The sequence below is a fragment of the Triticum dicoccoides genome, chromosome 6B, assembly GCF_002162155.2.
Source record: "Triticum dicoccoides isolate Atlit2015 ecotype Zavitan chromosome 6B, WEW_v2.0, whole genome shotgun sequence".
Taxonomy (NCBI): domain Eukaryota; kingdom Viridiplantae; phylum Streptophyta; class Magnoliopsida; order Poales; family Poaceae; genus Triticum; species Triticum dicoccoides.
The window spans coordinates 602,865,123-602,885,793 of record NC_041391.1 but is presented as its reverse complement, the minus strand read 5'-3'; the positions used below and the strand labels follow the sequence as shown (position 1 = coordinate 602,885,793).

Sequence of the window (20,671 nt, the reverse complement as noted above, 5' to 3'; positions counted from 1 at the left end):
ATCATCTCATCAAAGCGTATATTCCAACTCCGAGATGCTTACTCCAGTCCTTAGAAGGATCGCTGGAGCTTTGCATACTTGTTAGCATCTTTTAGGATTGACAAAACCTTCTGGTTGTATCACATACAACCTTTCCTCAAGAAAATCATTGAGGAAAGAATGTTCGGACATCCCATCTGCAAGATTTCATAAGTAATGCAGTAACTACTAATATAATTCCAACAGACTCTTAGCATCGCTACGAGTGAGAAAATCTCATCGCAGTCAGCTCCTTGAACTTGTTGGAAAACATCTTAGCGACAAGTCGAGCTTTCTTAATGGTGACACTTACCATCATTGTCCGTCTTCCTTTTAAAATCCATATGTACCCAACGGCCTTACGACCATCAAGTAGTTCTTCTAAAGTCTATACTTTGTTTTCATACATGGATCCTCTCTTGGATTTTATGGCCTCAAGCCATTCATCGGAATCTGGGCCCACCATCGCTTCTCCATAGCTCGTAGGTTCATTGTTGTCTAGCAACATGACCTCCAAGATAGGATTATCGTGTCACTCTAAAGTAGTACGTGTCCTCGTCAACCTACGAGGTTTGGTAATGACTTGATCCGAAGTTTCATGATCAGTATCATCAGCTTCCACTTCAATTGATGTAGGCGCCACAGGAACAACTTCATGTGCCCTGCTCCACACTGGTTGAAGTGACGGTTCAATAACCTCATCAAGTCTCCACCATCCTCCCACTCAATTCTTTCGAGAGAAACTTTTCCTCGAGAAAGGACTCGTTTCTAGAAATAATCACTTTTCCTTCTGGATCTGAAATAGGAGGTATACCCAACTGTTTTGGGTGTCCTATGAAGATGCATTTATCCACTTTGGGTTCGAGCTTATCTGGCTAAAACTTTTCACATAAGCATCATAGCCCCAAACTTTTAAGAAATGACAGCTTAGGTTTCTCTAAACCATAGTTCATACGGTGTCATCTCAATGGAATTACCGGTGCCCTACTTAAAGTGAATGCGGTTGTCTCTAATGCCTAACCCATAAACGATAGTGGCAATTCGATAAGAGACATCATGGTATGCACCATATCCAATAGGGTGCAGTTATGATGTTCGGACACACCATCATACTATGGTGTTCTAGGCGGTATTAGTTCTGAAACAATTTCCACAATGTCTTAATTGTGTGCCAAACTCGTAACTCAGATATTCATCTCTGTGATCATATCGTAGACATTTTATCCTCTTGTCACGATGATCTTCAACTTCACTCTGAAATTACTTGAACCTTTCAATAATTCAGACTTGCGTTTCATCAAGTAAATATACTTAGCATCTACTCAAATCATCTATGAAGTAAGAACATAATGATATCCACTGTGTGCCTCAGCACTCATTGGACTGCACACATCAAAATGCATTACTTCCAACAAGTTGCTTTCTTGTTCCATCTCACTGAAAACGAGGCCTTTCAGTCATCTTGCCCATGTGGTATGATTTGCATGTCTCAAGTGATTCAAAATCAAGTGAGTCCAAACGATCCATCTATATGGAGTTTCTTCATGCATATATACCAATAGACATGGTTTGCATGTCTCAATCTTTTCAAAAACGAGTGAGTCCAAAGATCCATCAACATGGAGCTTCTTCATGCGTTTTATACCAATATGATTCAAATGGCAGTGCCATAAGTATGTGGTACTATCATTACTATCTTATATCTTTTGGCATGAACATGTGTATCACTATGATCGAGATTCAATAAACCATTCATTTTAGGTGCAAGACCATTGAAGGTATTATTCAAATAAACAGAGTAACCATTATTCTCCTTAAATGAATAACCGTATTACGATAAACATAATCCAATCATGTCTATGCTCAACGCAAACACCAAATAACAATTATTTAGGTTTAACACCAATCCCGATGGTAGAGGGAGCATGCAATGTTTGATCACATCAACCTTGGAAACACTTCCAACACATATCGTCATCTCACATTTAGCTAGTCTCTGTAGTCTTTTATTTCGAGTTACTAACACTTAGCAACCGAACCGGTATTTATTACCCCGGTGCTACTAGGAGTACTAGTAAAGTACACATTAATATAACGTATATCCAAAATACTGATGTCAACCTTGCCAACCTTCTCATCTACCAAGTATCTAGGGTAGTTCTGCTTCAGTGGCTGTTCCCCTCATTACAGAAGCACTTAGTCTCGGGTTTGGGTTCAACCTTGGGTTTCTTCACTAGAGCAGCAACTGATTTTCCATTTCATGAAGTATCCCTTCTTTCCCTTGCCCTTATTGAAACTAGTGGTTTTACTAACCATCAACTATTGATGCTCCTACTTGATTTCTACTTTCACGGTGTCAAACATCGTGAATTGCTCAAGGATCATCATGTCTATCCCTGATATGTTATAGTTCATCATGAAGCTCTAATAGCTTGATGGCAGTGACTATGGAGAACCATCACTATCTCATCTAGAAGATTAACTCGCACTCGATTCAAGCGATTGTAGTACTCAGACAATCTGAGCACATGCTCAACGATTGAGCTTTTCTCCCTTAGTTTGCAGGCTTAAGAAACTTGTCAGAGGTCTCATACCTCTTGACGTGGGCACTAGTATGAAATCCCAATTTCAGTCTTTGGAACATCTCATATGTTCTGCGATGTTTCAAAAACGTCTTTGGCGCCTCAATTCTAAACCGTTAGCATTACGCACTGAACTATCACGTAGTCATCAAAACGTGTATGTCAGATGTTCGCAACATCCACAGACGATGCTCGAGGTTCAGCACACCGAGCGGTGCATTAAGGACATAAGCCTTCTGTGCAGCAATGAGGATAATCCTCAGTTTACGGACCCAGTCCGCATAATTGCTACTATCAACTTTCAACTAAAATTTCTCTAGGAACATATCTTAAATAGTAGAACTAAAGCGTAAGCTACGACATAATTTGCAAAGACCTTTTGACTATGTTCATGATAATTAAGTTCATCTGATTATTTATTAAACTTCCACTTAGATAGACATCCCTTTAGTCATCTAAGTGATACATGATCCGAGTCAACTAGGCCGTGTCCGATCATCACGTAAGACGGACTAGTCATCATCGGTGAACATCTTCATGTTGATCGTGTCTACTATACGACTCATGTTCGACCTTTCGGTCTCTTGTGTTCCGAGGCCATGTATGTAGATGCTAGGCTCGTCAAGTCAACCTAAGTGTTTCGCGTGTGTAAATCTGGCTTACACCCATTGTATGCAAACATTAGAATCTATCACACCTAATCATCATGTGGTGCTTCGAAACAACGAACTTTCGCAATGGTGCACAGTTAGGGGGAACACTTTCTTGAAATTTTAGTGAGGGATCATCTTATTTATGCTACCGTCGTTCTAAGAAAATAAGGTGTAAACATGACAAACATCACATGCAGATCATAAAGTGACATGATATGGCCAATATCATTTTGCGCCTTTGATCTTCATCTTTGAGGCGCGGCATGATCACCTTCGTCACCGGCATGACACCATGATCTCCATCATCATGATCCCCATCAGCGTGCCTTCATGAAGTTGTCTCGCCAACTATTACTTCTACTACTATGGCTAACAGTTAGCAATAAAGCGAAGTAATTACATGGCGTTTTCAATGACACGCAGGTCATACAATAAATTAAGACAACTCCTATGGCTCCTGTCGGTTGTCATGCTCATCGACATGCAAGTCGTGATTCCTATTACAAGAACATGATCAATCTCATACATCACATATATCATTCATCACATTCTTTTAGCCATATCACATCACATAGCATACCCTGCAAAAACAAGTTACACGTCCTATAATTGTTGTTGCATGTTTTACGTGGCTGCTATGGGTTTCTAGCAAGAACGTTTCTTACCTACGCAAAAGCCACAACGGTGATATGCCAATTGCTATTTACCCTTCATAAGGACCCTTTTCATCGAATCTGATCCGACTAAAGTGGGAGAGACTGGCACCCGCTAGCCACCTTTATGCAACAAGTGCATGTCAATTGGTGGAACCTGTCTCACATAAGCGTACATGTAAGTCGGTCCGGGCCGTTTCATCCCACAATACCACCGAAACAAGATAGGACTAGTAACGGTAAGAAAATTGAACAAACCAATGCCCATAACTACTTGTGTTCTACTCGTGCATAGAATCTACGCAATAGACCTAGCTCTGATGCCACTGATGGGGAACGTAGAAATAATTCAAAATTTACCTACCTATCACCAAGACCCATCTAGGAGATTCTAGCAACAAGAGAGAGAGAGAGAGAGAGGAAGTGCATCTTCATACCTTTAAAGATCGCTAAGCGGAAGCGTTACTAGAACGCGGATGATGGAGTCGTACTCGCGTCCGATTCAAATCGTGGAAGATCTGATCTAGCGCCGAACGGATGGCGCCTCCGCGTTCAACACACGTACAGCCCAGAGACATCTCCTCCTTCTTGATCCAGCAAGGGGAGGGGAGAAGTTGAGGGAGAGCTCCCGCAGCACGACGGCGTGGTGGTGGATCTTGTGGTATTCCTGCAGAGCTTCGCCAAGCACTACGGAGGAGGAGGAAGAGTTGGAGGAGGGAGGGGCTGCGCCAAGGGAAGGGTTGCTGAAGCCCTCCCACCCTTCCTCTATTTATAGGGTGAAGGGGAGAGGGGGGGGCCTCTAGATCCCATCTAGAGGGGGGGGCGGCGGCCAGGAAGGGAGGCTTGCCCCCCAAGCAAGGTGGAGGCGCCCCCCTCCCCTAAGGTTTCCAACCCTAGGCGCCTTGGTCCCTTGGGGAGGACCGCATCATCCCACTAGGGGCTGGTTCCCTCCCATATTCAGCCCATTAAGTCCCACGGGGCAGGTGGCCCCACCCGGTGGACCTCCGGACACCTTTCGGTGGTCCCGACACAATACCGATAACCCCCAACACCATTTCGGCGACTGAAACTGGACTTCCCATATATAAATCTTCACCTCCGGACCATTTAGGAACTCCTCGTGACGTCCAGGATCTCATCCGGGACTCCGAACAACCTTCGGTAACCACATACAATTTCCCATAACAACTCTAGCGTCACCGAACCTTAAGTGTGTAGACCCTACGGGTTCGGGAATCATGCAGACATGACCGAGACAGTTCTCCGGCCAATAACCAATAGCAGGATCTGGATACCCATGTTGACTCCCACATGTTCCATGATGATCTCATCGGATGAACCACGATGTCGGGGATTCAATCAATCCCGTATACAATTCCCTTTGTCAATCGGTATGTTACTTGCCCGAGATTCGATCGTCGGTATCCCAATACCTCGTTCAATCTCGTTACAGGCAAGTCACTTTACTCATTCCCTAATGCATGATCCCGTGACTAACTACTTAGTCACATTGAGCTCATTATGATGATGCATTACCGAGTGGGCCCAGAGATACCTCTCCGTCATACGGAGTGACAAATCCCAATCTCGATTCGTGCCAACCCAACAGACACTTTCGGAGATACCTGTAGTGCACCTTTATAGCCACCCAGTTACATTGTGACGTTTGGTACACCCAAAGCATTACTATGGTATCCGGGAGTTGCACAATCTCATGGTCTAAGGAAATGATACTTGACATTAGAAAAGCTCTTAGCAAACGAACTACACGATCTTGTGCTATGCTTAGGATTGGGTCTTGTCCATCACATCATTCCCCTAATCATGTGATCCCGTTATCAATGACATCCTATGTCCATGTTCAGGAAACCATAACCATCTATTGATCAACGAGCTAGTCAACTAGAGGCTCACTAGGGACATGTTATGGTCTATGTATTCACACATGTATTACGGTTTCCAGTTAATACAATTATAGCATGAACAATAGACAATTATCATGAACAAGGAAATATAATAATAACCATTTTATTATTGCCTCTAGGGCATATTTCCAACAGTGTCTCGGTCATGTCTACATAGTCCTCGAACCCGTAGGGTCCGCACGCTTAATGTTCGATGGCGATATGTATTATGAGTTATGTGTTTTTGATGACCAAAGTTTGTTCGGTGTCCCGGATGAGATCATGGACGTGACTAGGAGTCTTGAAATGGTTGAGACATAAATATTGATATATTGGACGGCTATATTCGAACACCGGAAGCGTTCCGGAAAGTTTCGGGTAAAACCGGAGTGCCGGAGGGGTTACTGGAACCCCCTAGGGAACTAATGGGCCACATTGGGCCTTAGTGGAGAGAGAGAGGGGCGGCCAGGGCAGGCCGCACGTTCCCTCCCCCTTGGGTCTGAATTGGACTAGGGAAGGGGGGCGGCGCCCCCCTTTCCTACTCCCTCTCCCTCTCCTTCCTTCCCCCTCTCCCCCTCTTGGTGGAATCCTACTAGGACTAGTAGTCCTAGTAGGACTCCCCTCTTGGGGCGCGCCCTAGGGGCCGTCCGGCCTCCCCCTTTCTCCTTTATATACGGGGGCAAGGGGGCACCCTAGAACACACACGTTTCTCTCCCAACCGTGTGCGGTGCCCCCTCCACAGTTACACACCTCGATCATACCATCGTAGTGCTTAGGCGAAGCCCTGCACTGGTAGCATCATCATCACCGTCGCCATGCCATCGTGTTGACGGAACTCACCCTCGTCCTCAACTGGATCAAGAGCACGAGAGACGTCATCGAGCTGAACATGTGAGGTGTCGTACGTTCGATACTTGATCGGTTGGATCATGAAGAAGTTCGACTACATCAATCGCGTTATTGAAATGCTTTCGCTTTCGGTCTATGAGGGTACGTGGACACACTCCCCCCTCTCGTTATTGTGCATCACCTAGATAGATCTTGCGTGATCGTAGGAATTTTTTTGAAATTACCAGGTTCCCCAACACCCCCCCCACACACACACACACAAACACACCATACAAGCACAAGCCATGGCTAGCCGAATCCTTGGGTGCCCTCCATACCAACAACTTTCTATGGGAGTTTGTTTCATTAATTTTTCATATTGATCATAGGACCGGGCATCCCGAATACCAACCACTCTCGTGTAATGACAAGTGAAAACACTCATCGTGGGAATAACCCGCTTAGCATGGAATATACTGATCGCCCCCTGTCACTCCATGAGCGGTACGGGCATACAAAATAGATGTTTATTTGAATGTTTAGAGGTGACAGATGCAAATTTACTTGGAACGACAACGTAATACCGGATATACATAGATATAATGAACTCATCTGGAACAACTTTTGGTTTAAGGATTTGAATGCACAAGCAGTATTCCCGCTTAGTACAGGCGAAGGCTAGCAAATAGATTAGAAGCGACCAGCCGGAGAGCGAAAACGGTCATAATTATGCATTAAGGATAATTAACATCGAGCACAAGCATGAGTAGGATATAAACACCATGAAATTAAATATCATGGAGGCTATGTTGGTTTTGAATCAACTACATGTATGAATATGTGCCAAGTCAAGCCACTTGAATTATTCAGAGGGAGATACCATACTATCATACTACATGATAACCGTTTTAATGCATGTTGACACTCAAGATAAATCATTATTCACTCTTAGCTATTTAAGCATTACATGAGCAACTATAATCTCTAATTGTCATTACAAATATGTTACTCATAATATACTGAATCAAGATCGACCGAGCTAAACATATTTACAAAAACAAAAACAAGGAGAGTTCGTACCAGCTTTCCTTCACCGCAATCACTTCATCAAATCATCGTCATTATTGCCTTTCACTTGCACGACCGAATGATGTGAAGATAATAATAGTGCAGGTGTCATGGACTAAGATAGAATCTGCAAACATTTTATTCAAAGGAGAAGAGAATGTAATATGGGATCTTTATTAAATCATCAATAAAGCATATGAGAGCCACTCAACATTTTCATCGTGGTCTTTTCCTTAAGACAACTCAAAGAAAAGAAAAGAATTTTAGATAAATACAATGAAATATTTTTGAAGTTTTTGTTTTTTCTGAAGAAAGCAAATTAACGAAGTAAATACGTAAACAAGAAAAACTATTTACATGGAAAAGTTCCCAACAAACAAAAGAAGAAGTGAGAAATCTTTTGGGGTTTTCTTTTACTACTACGAAATAACTAACAAAAAAGAAGCGAGAAATATTTTTGGATTTTCAAAGTTTTTCAAACACACAAAAAAGCGAAAATAAAACTAATATAAATATACAATGAAAAATGATGAACACCGACAACTGAAATGAATGTGTGGCACATAAATGTAATGTCAGTGAGAAATACGTACTCCTCCAAGCTTAGCCTTTTGGCCTAAATTAGTCTATAGTCCCTGGTAGCCTCGATAGTATCCGTCGTAGTTCGGGTTGTACTGAAGTGCACATGAATGATATGATGCGTGCCATAGAAATGCTACAGGGCAAGTTCACTCCACGAATTAGCTCGTTCTTTGGCTTCTGTAACCACGTTATAAAATCCCCTTAGTGATGATTAGCAATGTCTTAGTTACAAATAGTCATGTCTCGTCTACAGAAAATAACGCACGTCAACCAAAAGATCAACCATTAATTCTCTTGCTATTGGTGAGATAACAGACAAGGGCAGAACATGTGGAAAAAGAACTGCAAAACATGTTTGCTAAAAAAATGGCAAATTATGTCGATGTTCATCACATAAGCCATGCCACGAAAGGTGATTACAGATGGCCATCAGGCACTTGCAAGTTAGCATACACAACCTGGGAATTCCCGGTCAATTAGAAATGGCATCAAATAAATACATGATACAAAATGCAGTGGGGGCATAATAAAACATCGGACGAGCAGAGATTACTTCACAAGGGGTGAAGTCGGAATGTATATGTCGATCTCATCCAACGTCGGGCGGTCGCACAGCGTCAAGCTGTGTTCATTTGCCAGATGCAAGAGACAAATGAAATAGAGGTGTGGCGAGATTTCAGTCGTTGAAACATCTCCGTTACTGCATGGAAGATCATGCAGTACCTTCGTCAGGCACAGAGACGGTTCTGTGTCATCTCTTTCCTGCAGGACCAATTACAATCAGGCTTAAATACTGTAAGTAATTTCATACCCAAACCAGAAGACGGGAAGGGAAAATGGTTCTTACCAACAAGCAAGGAAATCATAATACTAGTGAAGAATGTAATATAATGTGTGCAATGTAAACTTATTCTATTCCCCGGACAAAAATGTACATGTACTCAAACCTGTAAAGTAACAATGTTCTTTTAAGGCCGTTTAAATGCATGAGTGCACTATGCCACTACCAGAGTAGGTTCATAACTCCAGTTGCCCGTGCTGCTAATGAATATAAAGTCAAGTAGGAGGGTTGATTTTAAGTACTATACTATTATTAAAACCCTCATTTTTAGTTTAAAGGTATCGATAAAACATGGGCAACGTATTAGGTATGTAGGTGTATATGAATGTAAGTACTACATTACTCCAGTTGCCTGTGTTGCAAATGATCCTTTTTTCAAATATTCCACGTTTGGTCACAACGAAAATTCTTATGTTTTCTTAAATCAAACTAAGAATATGTGGCACCTAAAAAATTGTCAAACCACAACAAATTTGTTTTCCACGTCTAAAGGTATTTCTTTTCAGTCCCTCAAAGGTTGGACACACCCCGCTCATAGCAATTTGCAACATTCCAGCGATGAGCAGTAAGGCTATTGCTTATTACAGACAAATAGAATATCCTTACAAATATATAATATGTATACTATCAAATACTAAAACTCAGACCCAAAATGTCACCTTAGTCTAGGCAACTTGATTACCAAAAACTGTTTTGTACCAAGAAAGCCAGTAAATGGCAATAGCATGGTTGTTACTTGGTATATACTCCCTCCGTCTCAAAATAAGTGACTCAACTTTGTACTATCTTTGTACTAAACTTAGTACAAAGTTGAGTCACTTATTTTGGGACGGAGAGAATATTAGATTACAGTGGCCCCGTATGTAATATATCAAAAAAATCCATCAAGATATGTAGCATTGCAATGAATAGGAAAGTTCATAATCATGACAAGCGCTTCATCAAAAAAATTGAACAAATTATTGTGCTAAACAAGTACTTTTAAGAGGGGATGCCACAGCTAATCTACATAAAAAATGACAGTTAGACCTATATTTGATGATAGTACTTAGTAGTAACCAAAGCACTTGTATTACCAGATCAGCAGTCTTAGCAGATGTATGAATGTGATTCCAGAGCACTTCCTTTAAGGCATGAACATCAACTTGTTTCGATACCTTGTCATATTGTACATCAATCTTATTGACCTATGATTCAATCACAAAGAAAACAGGCATCAGCTCAGAACTGACCAACAGCCCAAAAGTAAATTGGTTATACCACAAAGAGCAACATAAGTCAATTTCAGACTTATAAGAGTCATCAGCCTGGAACAATAAAAAATTATGTATATAACTCTTCAGGCTTAGCACTCTGCCCAAAGGCCAACAACTGTAGATTGGAGGAGCCCTCGGTAGTCGAGTATCGACTAACCCGATGTTGCACAGACATTATGTGGCATCATCAGTGTCAGGAACAGTAGTTCATAACAGGGTATAATGTGCAGAAGAGGGTCGATAGATATTGGCTGGCTTGAAAGCAAGATCAGATAATTGTAGGAAAAAATAAACCAGTGATGATAGAGAAGACTTGACATGGCAGGAGTTCGTAAAGAGGGATCTGAAGGACTGGAGTATCAGCAGAGAACTAGCCATGGACAGGGGTGCGTGGAAGCGTGCTGTCCATGTGCCAGAACCATGAGTTGGTTGCGAGATCTTGTGGGTTTCACCTCTAGCCTACCCCAACTTGTTTGGGACTAAAGGCTTTGTTGGTGGTGGTGGTGATAGAGAAGACTCTTTATGAGGAAAAGGTCAAAAGGACAATTATATTTCCTTGCATTCTACTAAATTACAAAGCATGCCCATGGACAGACTGAACTAGCCACTTAAGACTCGAACTTTATCCTGATAATCCATTTTAACCCAAATTCTTATGATAACATACTACCCAAACCAAAATACTAGCAATAACATTGCAAAGGTACATGCCAGATCCAGAGCATATTGAAACCACCCTATTGATGAAGTCGGGCAAACTAATACCCCAAGTGGCTGACGAATTGTTGGACAACTCTATGCAGAGCCATGAACTCATGAAAGCATCAGACATTCATATGTGATTTTTAACACATTAGCCATTGATTTCAGAAAAGTGAAAAGACAATCAAAGCATACAGAAATATGCCCACACTAAGAAAACAATCTGGGTCGGTGCCCTATAAATAGGAGTGAAATTTGGACATCAGTGGCACAGGTTAAAGGGTATGTTTGGTTTGTAGCCAACATGTGCCTTACCAATTTTTCGGCCATGGCCAAAACTTTGGACTTGGTTTTGGTTGCGGACTCTTTGGCATGCCAATAGCTCCTTACCAACTCTAGTAATATTTTTAGCCAAGGTTGGCCAACTCTTGGGCACACAAAACCTTGATCAAAATTGCCTAGCCAAATGTTTGGTGGGGAACACACCCCAGGTATTTAACATGTGATTTCCTAATCTAGGGAACTATTAAGCAGCACAAAGCAAAGTTTATGTGCAGGTTGAATATGAAGTGATTGATCATGCACAAGATTGAATCAGTTAGCTCATAGGGGTGGTACATCGTTAAATTCCAGATACAAATGATGGATTGGCGCAAGTCAAAATAGCTAAAAAGTAGATAGAGACAGTTCTTGAAAATGGCTTTTAACTCACATCTCCGTTTCGCACGGCAAATCCATTAAGCATTATTCAAAATGTGTGACAAGAAGAGGAGTGTAGCTGTTGCAATGTTATCACTTCCTGCCCCTGCTTTAATGCAGTAAGAGACCGAGTGGGCGTGTCATCTAATACGGTGATCCAGTATCATGAACAATTTCGTAGATGTGCTCACTTTGTTTGTGCATGTGGTGGCCTGGACATATGTGTTGCAGTCAGAGGGTGCACTCCTGTGAATACTCTTTTGTGTACACTACAATTCTTTTGTTATTGAAAGTTTATGATTGCTACATCTAACAAAGATCAATCCCTCTAAAGGTTAAGATCTTCCCACGTAAGTTCCGGGAATTGCGTATTAGTGCCCGATGACCAAGTTTATGTGGAGCTGCGTGAGGGAACTCCTGAAGTGCAACTGGAACCATTCTTGTTTTGGTGATTTCTTCGATTTAAGCAGGTACACCTTAGGTCAATGACGTAGGATCAATTAGTTAGCGAAAGAAGACAGCACATCAAGAGAATGAAGCATTGTGCAAGAAATCATAGCCCAAGAAACTGGCAGCAAAGAACCTCGGTGGCAATAAAATGGACATAGATCGACGACGATGCAAAAGGAGGCCATAAAAATCCTATTGAAGACAACAAGGACCAGAAAGACCACAAAAGTTGTATTAGAAATGGACTAGGACCAGAAAAGAAGGCAGACATATAAAGGTTTGGTGGCCTACTGGCCTCGCATGGCATGAGAAACACAAAAGAGCAACGAATTTGGTGGACACAGCAGAAAATATAGAACTATGAAGCGCATACTAAACTAGGCAACGGGCCAGAGAGACTGGCAATAGTGGCAGCAGAAGAAAAAATCAAGTCAGCCAAGCTCCCAAATGGCATGAGTCACAGCGGCGAGGGCCAGAAGGCAGAGTACAAGTTGGAGGCCTGGCCTAGCAACGGCCCGATTCATCCAATAGTGATACGTTAGAAAAAACGCAGTCTGATCTCACCACCGGGTCGAGGTCGTGATCCATTTTGAGCAAGGTGAACAGAGTAGACAACAGGGTATGAACTAAAATGGAGCGGTGGAAACAATCCAGATGTGACGAGACCAAAAAGAAGAATTTGATCAAGATTGATTTGGACGAGTTGCACGTCCAGAGAAAAAAACTAAACCAGGGCTCATGACACCATGTTAGAGGAGCAACTTATATCTATTGCATGTCACTAGGATGCCATTGGCGAAGAAGGCAGAGCACCATTGGGAGCACCAATGGCAGCAATCAGAACTCTTCACTCAACAATTAGGGCGGCTAAGAGTCAATCCTAGCTCGAGCCGAGTGCTAAGTTGTTGCTGTATCAGACATTTGATATTTCTTTTATTGTTTGATTTGTTTTGGGCTGTAATTGTTATACCAATGAACTCAGTGCGGTGTTTGTATGGTTGGGTGCCGGCTGTTTGGGGCTTTATATAAGCCTTTCGTGTAAAAACATCCAAGATTGTGCTTAAATCCTTTGAGAGACTTGAGAGCACTGAGGATTTTAGGTGCAATCAGCGGCTCAGCGCACCAACCCTTGAGTTCAACATTCAAAAAGTTAAGGAAAACATCTATCTTTTTTCCTACATGCATCTACCATGAAATGAAAAATCAGATCCAGATTCAATCCTCACACTACAAAACAATAAAGGAAAAAAATTGACTATGCATAGTACTCCATCCTTATGATTATCTATGGCGCATAAGCTTTTGGCAGAAAAATTAGCATACAGATGGTCGTTGCTGAACCGCACAGTTATAGACGATATCCTGTAATAAACATGGATGTCCGATCCATGAAAATAGCAAACAGGGTGGCTCTAGAGGAGAAATTCCGCGGGAAGAGCTAGGTGAAGTGGGCTCTATCTAACCGCAACGGAGAGTTCCAAATCTGGCTTTACTGTACAGGAGAATACTATGTGTTGGGAGCCAGAAGGTAGAGTTCCAAATCTGCCTTACATTTTCAGCTTTTTTAGAGAAGTTTATGTGCCTAAGATTTTGGGAAGGGGGGAGTACTAGATAGCACCAGAACATTGTTTCATTTCAGATTTGGAAATATTCACTGCTGAATTTGTCCCTTTTGGTCTTCGATGTGTGGGTAAAATTTTAACCTGAAATTGTATGGCATGTTTACATGCATGTCGTCTGAATGTTGTCGATTCATTTCAGAGGTTTGCATACCATTATATGGTAAACTATAGAACTTGGTGCACAAGTCCACATAAGCGCCTTAGTGCATACAACCCACTGCCTGACTTGGATCCTCAAACAATTAAAGTGAAATATGGAAATGTGTATCTTGGAGCCATGGAGCAAATTTCCAACTGCTTATTTCAATATTGTTTGCTATACATGTCTTGACCTTGGATCAGTATATTACTGTAAACTTGTAACATAATATGGCAAAGACAATCACGAGCATCAAATACAGCCGGTGATAGTAATTGCTCGGTGGAGATTAAACCACTATCTGCCATTTAAGCCTACAATATTGTTCGTTTGATGATTTTTCTGGCCACTGACATTCAGATGGACATAGAAAGATAAACATACAGGAGAACGTCCAAATATAAGTACATAGAGATGAATGTCTTGAAAACAGAAGGGGCAGAGGATGCACCTGTCTTGGTTTGGCAATAAGATTTACTGGCTCTTCCACATCACTAGCCGCATCCCCTTCATCAACATGATCATTGCCCAGGTTATCATCATCCCAAGGTCTGGATGGCATAAAGTCATCGCTGTTGTCCCTTGAATCATCTATAAGGAGGTCAAAGGCATCTATAAGGAGGTCAAAGGCACCGTGGACCATTGTACCAGATAAATGATGTCAGAAAAAATAACAAAAACACATCAACAGAAATATAGGCAAATAGTACTCATGAAGGCATAACCTAGTATGAGCTGCAGGCTTCGTTTCGCATTGCGGCAGATTCTGATAAATGGGATCATCTAGCCAGATTTTATCAAAATTATCATTTTCTTGACAATTTTTTTTTACTTTTGAGGCTATTTTTCTGCAGTAGATTATAAAATAATTTCCTGGAAACAGCCTCTTCCAGAAATGCAGGGAAAGGCTGCGTACAAAAGACAAAGTGGTCGGACCCTTCCCCGGACCCTGCGCAAGCGGGAGATACATGCGCACCAGGCTACCATTTTTTTTAGATTACAAAAATCAACTGTAAGCTGAGACATACTGCTAACGGAATGCTACCTAACATTAATGTTCATAACAGATTAAATCTTTCCCGGATTGTGTAAATAGAGCAATAAAGTCTTTAATCAAAACCAGCAAGTCCAAAAAGAAGTACAATAATGCAATATGATACACAACGAACAACAATTTTAACTTGTAAGGACACATATAGTATAAATAGAAAGAAAAAAAGTAAACCTTCAATTTTAACTTGTTTTCAAACTTCAATTTTTTGCAGGTCCAGAAAGAAGTACAATAAAGTCTTAAGCAGGAAGAGAAAATCTTCAATTCAAATACAGAATGCGAGAATGTAACAAAACTTACCAAGTGGTTTTCTTCTTCTCCGAGCCAGACACTGCAAAAAAAAGACGCACAGTTATTACAGCGATCCTAGGCCCATATCAAGAATAATTTTCATGAAAGTAAGCATTACCAAAATATCTGGAAGAAGAAATAATTTAACAAGGCTTTCGGGTTGGTAATGACAATCCTCTGGAAGTTTATTATTGCAGCTACCCTTATTTGCAGGCAGCAACAATGATTTTGGGTTCTTGGGAGGTGCAAAAACATTTGCCTTCTCATGTTCCAATGCTTTGGTGAAATCGATATCAGGCTCCTCTTTGCCTTTCTTCTTCTTTGCCTTTTTTGCTACTTCCAAATCACCAGAAGTTTGGGCAGGCTCCAGATCTAGACAATGGTAAATTCAGTATTAAATAAGCTAGTTTGAAATGGAACCAAAATAGGACTAGCCAGGGTTTACCTCTAACTTTTCGATATTTCCAATGCTCGGGTCCAGCCCAAGCATTTGTTTTGGAAGAGAATCCCGCGCCAAGTGACAACAAATCTGCAATTTTCTCGAGCCTTTCATCTACATCAGGACCGTCTGGACCCTGGAAAGTGTACTCATAGTCATCGGTTCCCTGTATACCAATACACAGTCAAGACAACAAATTTGTAGAATCGGGTTTGGAACTTTGAACTTGTAACAAACTATAACTGTTCTTTTGTACTACCTTGGATGTGGGTATTGTTCTAATAGAAGAGAAATAGCAATACTCAGTTGTAGGCAGCAGATTATAACAACAAAAGAAATGCTTGAGGTACAAGATACAAAATGTAAATCAATAGTTCTACCCTATGACTAATTGACTTTTCCTCATATGCCTTCAAATACTCCCTCGTTTCAAAAGATATCGTTTGGGAGTTGGACACAAGAGTTAAGAGTGTGAGTGAGATGTCCATGTTACCCTTCAGTTATTTTCATGCCCTTATCTTTTTTATCACCAAGGAATTAAATTGCCTCTTTTTCCTCCTAAAAGCAAGGCACAGAAGCACAAGAAGTCAAGAAGGGTTAATTAACTCTTTTCTTGATGGCATTGATGAAGCGATAAACTGGAACACGGTCACTAAAGCTGCGTTGGAAGTTTAGAAAGACCAGTATTTTGAGGAAAGTTCGAGAGGCTAAGAGGATTTCTATTGTGGAATGGAGGGAGTGCATGGATAAGTACATAATGCACAAGTAAACAACAGATAGTTCCCTAACCAGGTACTCCCTCCGTCTGGAAATACTTGTCTTAGAAATGGATAAAATGGATGTATCTATAACTAAAATAAATCTAGATACAACCATTTCGAGGACAAGTATTTCCGGACGGAGGGAGTAGTAACTATTTTTCTGAAGGACCATGTCTCAATTTTGTCTAGTTTACAAGTACCTCTTCATAGTTTGTTGAGTTGAAATTCATTGGGCTGCAGTTTTCATCATATGCACTGTCCTGATCATCACAACCACCAAAATCCCAAGTTCCACAATCAGGTGGCATGCTGTCATCATTACTGTCAACCACCTGATCTTCCATCACCAGCATTTGCCCGGAAGATGCATCATGTGATGGCCTTTTATTTTCTTCATCAAACTGAGCCACGATATCCCTCAAGGTAGGAGAGATGTCATTGGATAGAGGCATGTGAACTATCATTTGCTCAATTTGTTCTGTCAAAGAGTAGTAGCAACTCACTGAAATCTAATTGGAAGCAACATGTAAAGAGCATACACAGCAGAGCGACAAACTGATATTACCTTTAGCAAATGAAAGATCAATCACCTCAGCCTTCTCAGGATCAGATAAGATGCATTTGTCTGGCGTTTCAAACGAATCAAAAAGCACACGACAACTGCCATATACTCCAAGATTATACAATAAGAGCCCCTTTGCTCCACCTTCATCAAACTGAGCAGTGGTCTGATGGTATAGAGGATCCACCGTGAAGGCAGCTATAATTGCAAATAAAATGACCTTGTAGTTTCAGCCCCATTATAGAATTAATAAATTCCATAGAAGCACAATGAGAAAAGGCTTGAAACATACCATCAAACTTCTTCACGTTAAGAGCCTCAAACGAGGACTCCAGCGTCGAAGCAGGTGAAATCTGCATAGCCGAAACAGCATTGGCAAGATAAAGAACAAGTGAAGTGCAGGTAGTGAAAAATCGTATTAAAGAAATGTACCCTTCTATCAACATCTTTTTTGTTGACGCCTTCTTCTTGTGCAGGCTCTGCATCGCCACCTTCTCCCAAATCTTGTTACAATTTCCAAATCAGAACACTGTAATGAAGTTGTGTAGCTTACATTTTTCTATGGTTATTAAACTTGCAACTATGAACACAAAGCTAAGTTTATGACAATAGTAAACAGATAGAGAATTCACAACAATAGTCATATAACAATATAAAACAAAAAAGATATACCAAACCAAACCTACGTCATTCTCAGAAGGTTGATGCCTCATGCAAAGTGCACACTCGTGTAAACCAGCATAACATGGTAATGTAGCACTGAGTGGTTTCCCAAAGAAAGGGTAATATTACATTGTAATTATTACCTTGAAAAAAAGGTGCTAAGGTCGTCCTGATATGGTGACATTTTTAAATTAAAAACCTAAAAGATGTTCTTATTTTCCTTTGCATCAGTTTAGAAACTGATCTTATCAGTAAACCACAAACGGACATCATGTATGACAGCTTACTTCAGAGTTTAGCTTGCAAAGTTGGTTTCCAGCATTATAAGAGTATTTGCAATTTATACCAAGCCGCTTAAACAAGACAAATAAATTCAAATTGGTGCACAATTAGAAGATACTGACAACGCAAGTGGATACATACCAGCCTCTTCCCCCCTTCCTGCGCGGTTGATCCCACCGAGCACCTTGTACGCCTCAGAGTGCACCGAATCCACACGCAGAGAATAGATCTTGACGCCAGCCTCTAGCGTGCAGCTAGCCTGGTCGCAAAACCATAATTTGTTTCCTCAATCTTATTATTTTGTAAGAAAAAGAAACACAAAGCTGTTTCCAAATTGAAAATAAGAAAGGAGACGGAAGATCATATCACGCGCACTTTCTGGAAGTTGGTCTCGTCGTCCTCCTCCTCCCCGGCATGGATGATCTCGCTGAGGTGGTCGATGAGCCCCAGCTCCCACGTATTCTTCTGGTTGATTTTCTGCCCAATTTCCACAGATAGAGAAGGAAAAAAACAAGCTTAGTAAGATCCAGGAGCGATGTAGGGTTTTGACGGTGGGTGAGGCACGTACGTTCTCCGAGGCGAGCTTGATGCAGTTATGGAACAGGTCCATGACCTCGTCCCGGTTGAGGAGGTCGGGATGCGGGGTCTTGGGCGCGAGAGATGCGGCAAGGGAGCGTCGACGGACGGAGGCCGCGCGGGCCATGGCGCGAGCGCGAGCGCGCTCGAGCTGGTCGTCGTTGGAGCCGAGCGGGAACGCAGGCGGCGGCGACTGCAGCAGCAGCCTCGAGCCGGCCGCCATCCCACGGGCGGGAGGCGGAGTCGGCGACTGCAGCAGCAGCCTCGAGCCGGCCGCCATCCCACGGGCGGGAGGCGGAGTCGGCGCCTGCGGGGGGCCGGCGGCAGGGGAGGCGTCCTCGGCGGGCGGCATCTCGTGGGGAAGGAAGGACGGCGGCGAGGGAAAGGGGATCGGGTTCGGGGGATTTGCGGGGGTTACTTTTCTACACTCCGCTTGGGGTGTTTTGGAGAAGTCTGGTGTCGTTCGGGCTCCATCCCGGGAGGGGTGTTCAAATTTTCGGGAGCGCTAGAAGCGGCAATCGGCGACTCGCGAATCCAACGGGCAGTTTTTTTTTTCCTCTCTTCGATCCAATGGGCTGCTTATTTTTTTAGCATGGTATAAGGCGAAAATTCAACCCAATAAGGGCTCGTTTGGTTCACAGGGAAAACCCAGGGATCCCGGCCCAATCCCAGGGATAGAAAGGCACGTGCTAACCTCTCCCAGGGAATTCTGAAGGGCCATTTGGTCGAGGCCCAAGTCAGGGAAACTTTGGCCCTCCCCGGCCGAATCCCCGGGACGAGAAAACACCAGTCACGACTCGTGGGAGAAGTCCCTCGTTTCTTTCGCCCCCTCTCTGTTCGCAAACCACGCCGCCGTCTTGCTCGATCTTTTCTCGTCCCTCCCGCCGGCCACCTCGATTGGTCGACCCCTCCTCTCTCCTCTGTTCCAAGCTCTCCTTGCCGAGGAACAAAGAAGACGAGGACCTGCTCAAACCCCTCCGCTGCATCCAATGGGCTAGATCCGCGTCTCCGGTGGCTGCTAGCTCCGGCGGCGAGATCTGGTGTGATGCATCCGATGGGCTGGATCCGCATCCCCGGCGACTGCTAGCTCCGGCGGCAAGATTCGGTGTGCTCGTGACTGCTTCACACGTATCAACGTCAAGCTGAATCTGAGCAAAATTTCCCCCGCTCCTCCCAAATGGCTATGCAAAATTTCCCTGGGCTTTTCGTTTTGCCAGGAATTTTCAGTCCGGGGCAGCTCTACCCGGAGTACATCTCCCCTAGCAACCAAACAAGGCCTAAGAGCGTTAAAATTCATGGTATTTCCTTTTTTAGCATAAAATTCATGGTATTCTGAGATCACCGGATGCTGCAATCCATTTCTTTGTCGGGTGCTACAACCCATCTGACCTAACAAACAACATATTTTCAGCTCAAATACATAATGAGTACTCCCTTTTGACCAAAAAAAAATGTCGCGAGGGTCATTTTTACAAAAAAAAAACTCCAACTTTCTCGGACCAAACCCACGGTCTGTCCATTCCAACACAGTGCAGCTCCACTTCGCGCAGTTCCACTGCTTCTTCGCGACGCCGTTCCGTCGCGTCGTTCCACCACTTCTCCGTGACGCTGTCGACGCCTTATAACTCCACCACGCCGTACCGTCGTGCCGTGCAGCTCCCCCGTTCACTCCCCCCTACCCTAAAAATCCCACCTTCCCCCATCCCCTCCCTCGAGTCTCTCGATCCAGAGGCTGTCGTCGGCGATGGAATTCCTCAGGCAACCAAACTAGGAGGTGAGTGGATTCATATTGTACTTGATTCACCAGCGATGGAGTTCCTCAAAATTCGTCTGCGATGGAGTTCCTCAAAATCTTTTCTTTCCCGCTAGCAGATTCATACACTTGCAGGCGATGGAGCAGCAGACGCTAGTAGAAAACAGGGTATGTACTAATACCCAAAACAAACGGGACTAATACCCAAAACCTTTAGTCCCGGTTGGCTTACGAACCAGGACTAAAGGGGCTCCACGTGACCGTTGTGGGGCGCCCAAGCAGGATAGCCTTTGGTT

The 20,671-nt window shown here is 42.8% G+C and overlaps 1 protein-coding gene across 2 annotated transcripts; it reads right to left on the bottom strand.

Moving 5' to 3' along the window:
- Window positions 1–8,619: 8,619 nt before the first annotated feature.
- Window positions 8,620–19,027, bottom strand: LOC119323354 (condensin complex subunit 2-like). Of its 2 annotated transcripts, none has more exons than XM_037596992.1 (13): window positions 18,615–19,027; window positions 18,422–18,523; window positions 18,188–18,305; window positions 17,534–17,604; window positions 17,394–17,454; window positions 17,105–17,299; window positions 16,740–17,017; window positions 15,785–15,944; window positions 15,458–15,711; window positions 15,349–15,379; window positions 14,449–14,609; window positions 10,206–10,316; window positions 8,620–9,050 (listed from the first exon to the last, which is right to left on the bottom strand). In XM_037596992.1, the coding sequence occupies exons 1-13, from the start codon at window positions 18,972–18,974 to the stop codon at window positions 8,838–8,840; spliced, it is 2,115 nt and encodes a 704-aa protein (XP_037452889.1). In that variant the 5' UTR covers window positions 18,975–19,027; the 3' UTR covers window positions 8,620–8,837. The 2 variants fall into 2 exon arrangements, with proteins under 2 accessions (XP_037452889.1, XP_037452890.1); XM_037596993.1 differs by having other exon boundaries at window positions 14,449–14,588; window positions 18,615–19,025.
- Window positions 19,028–20,671: the final 1,644 nt, after the last annotated feature.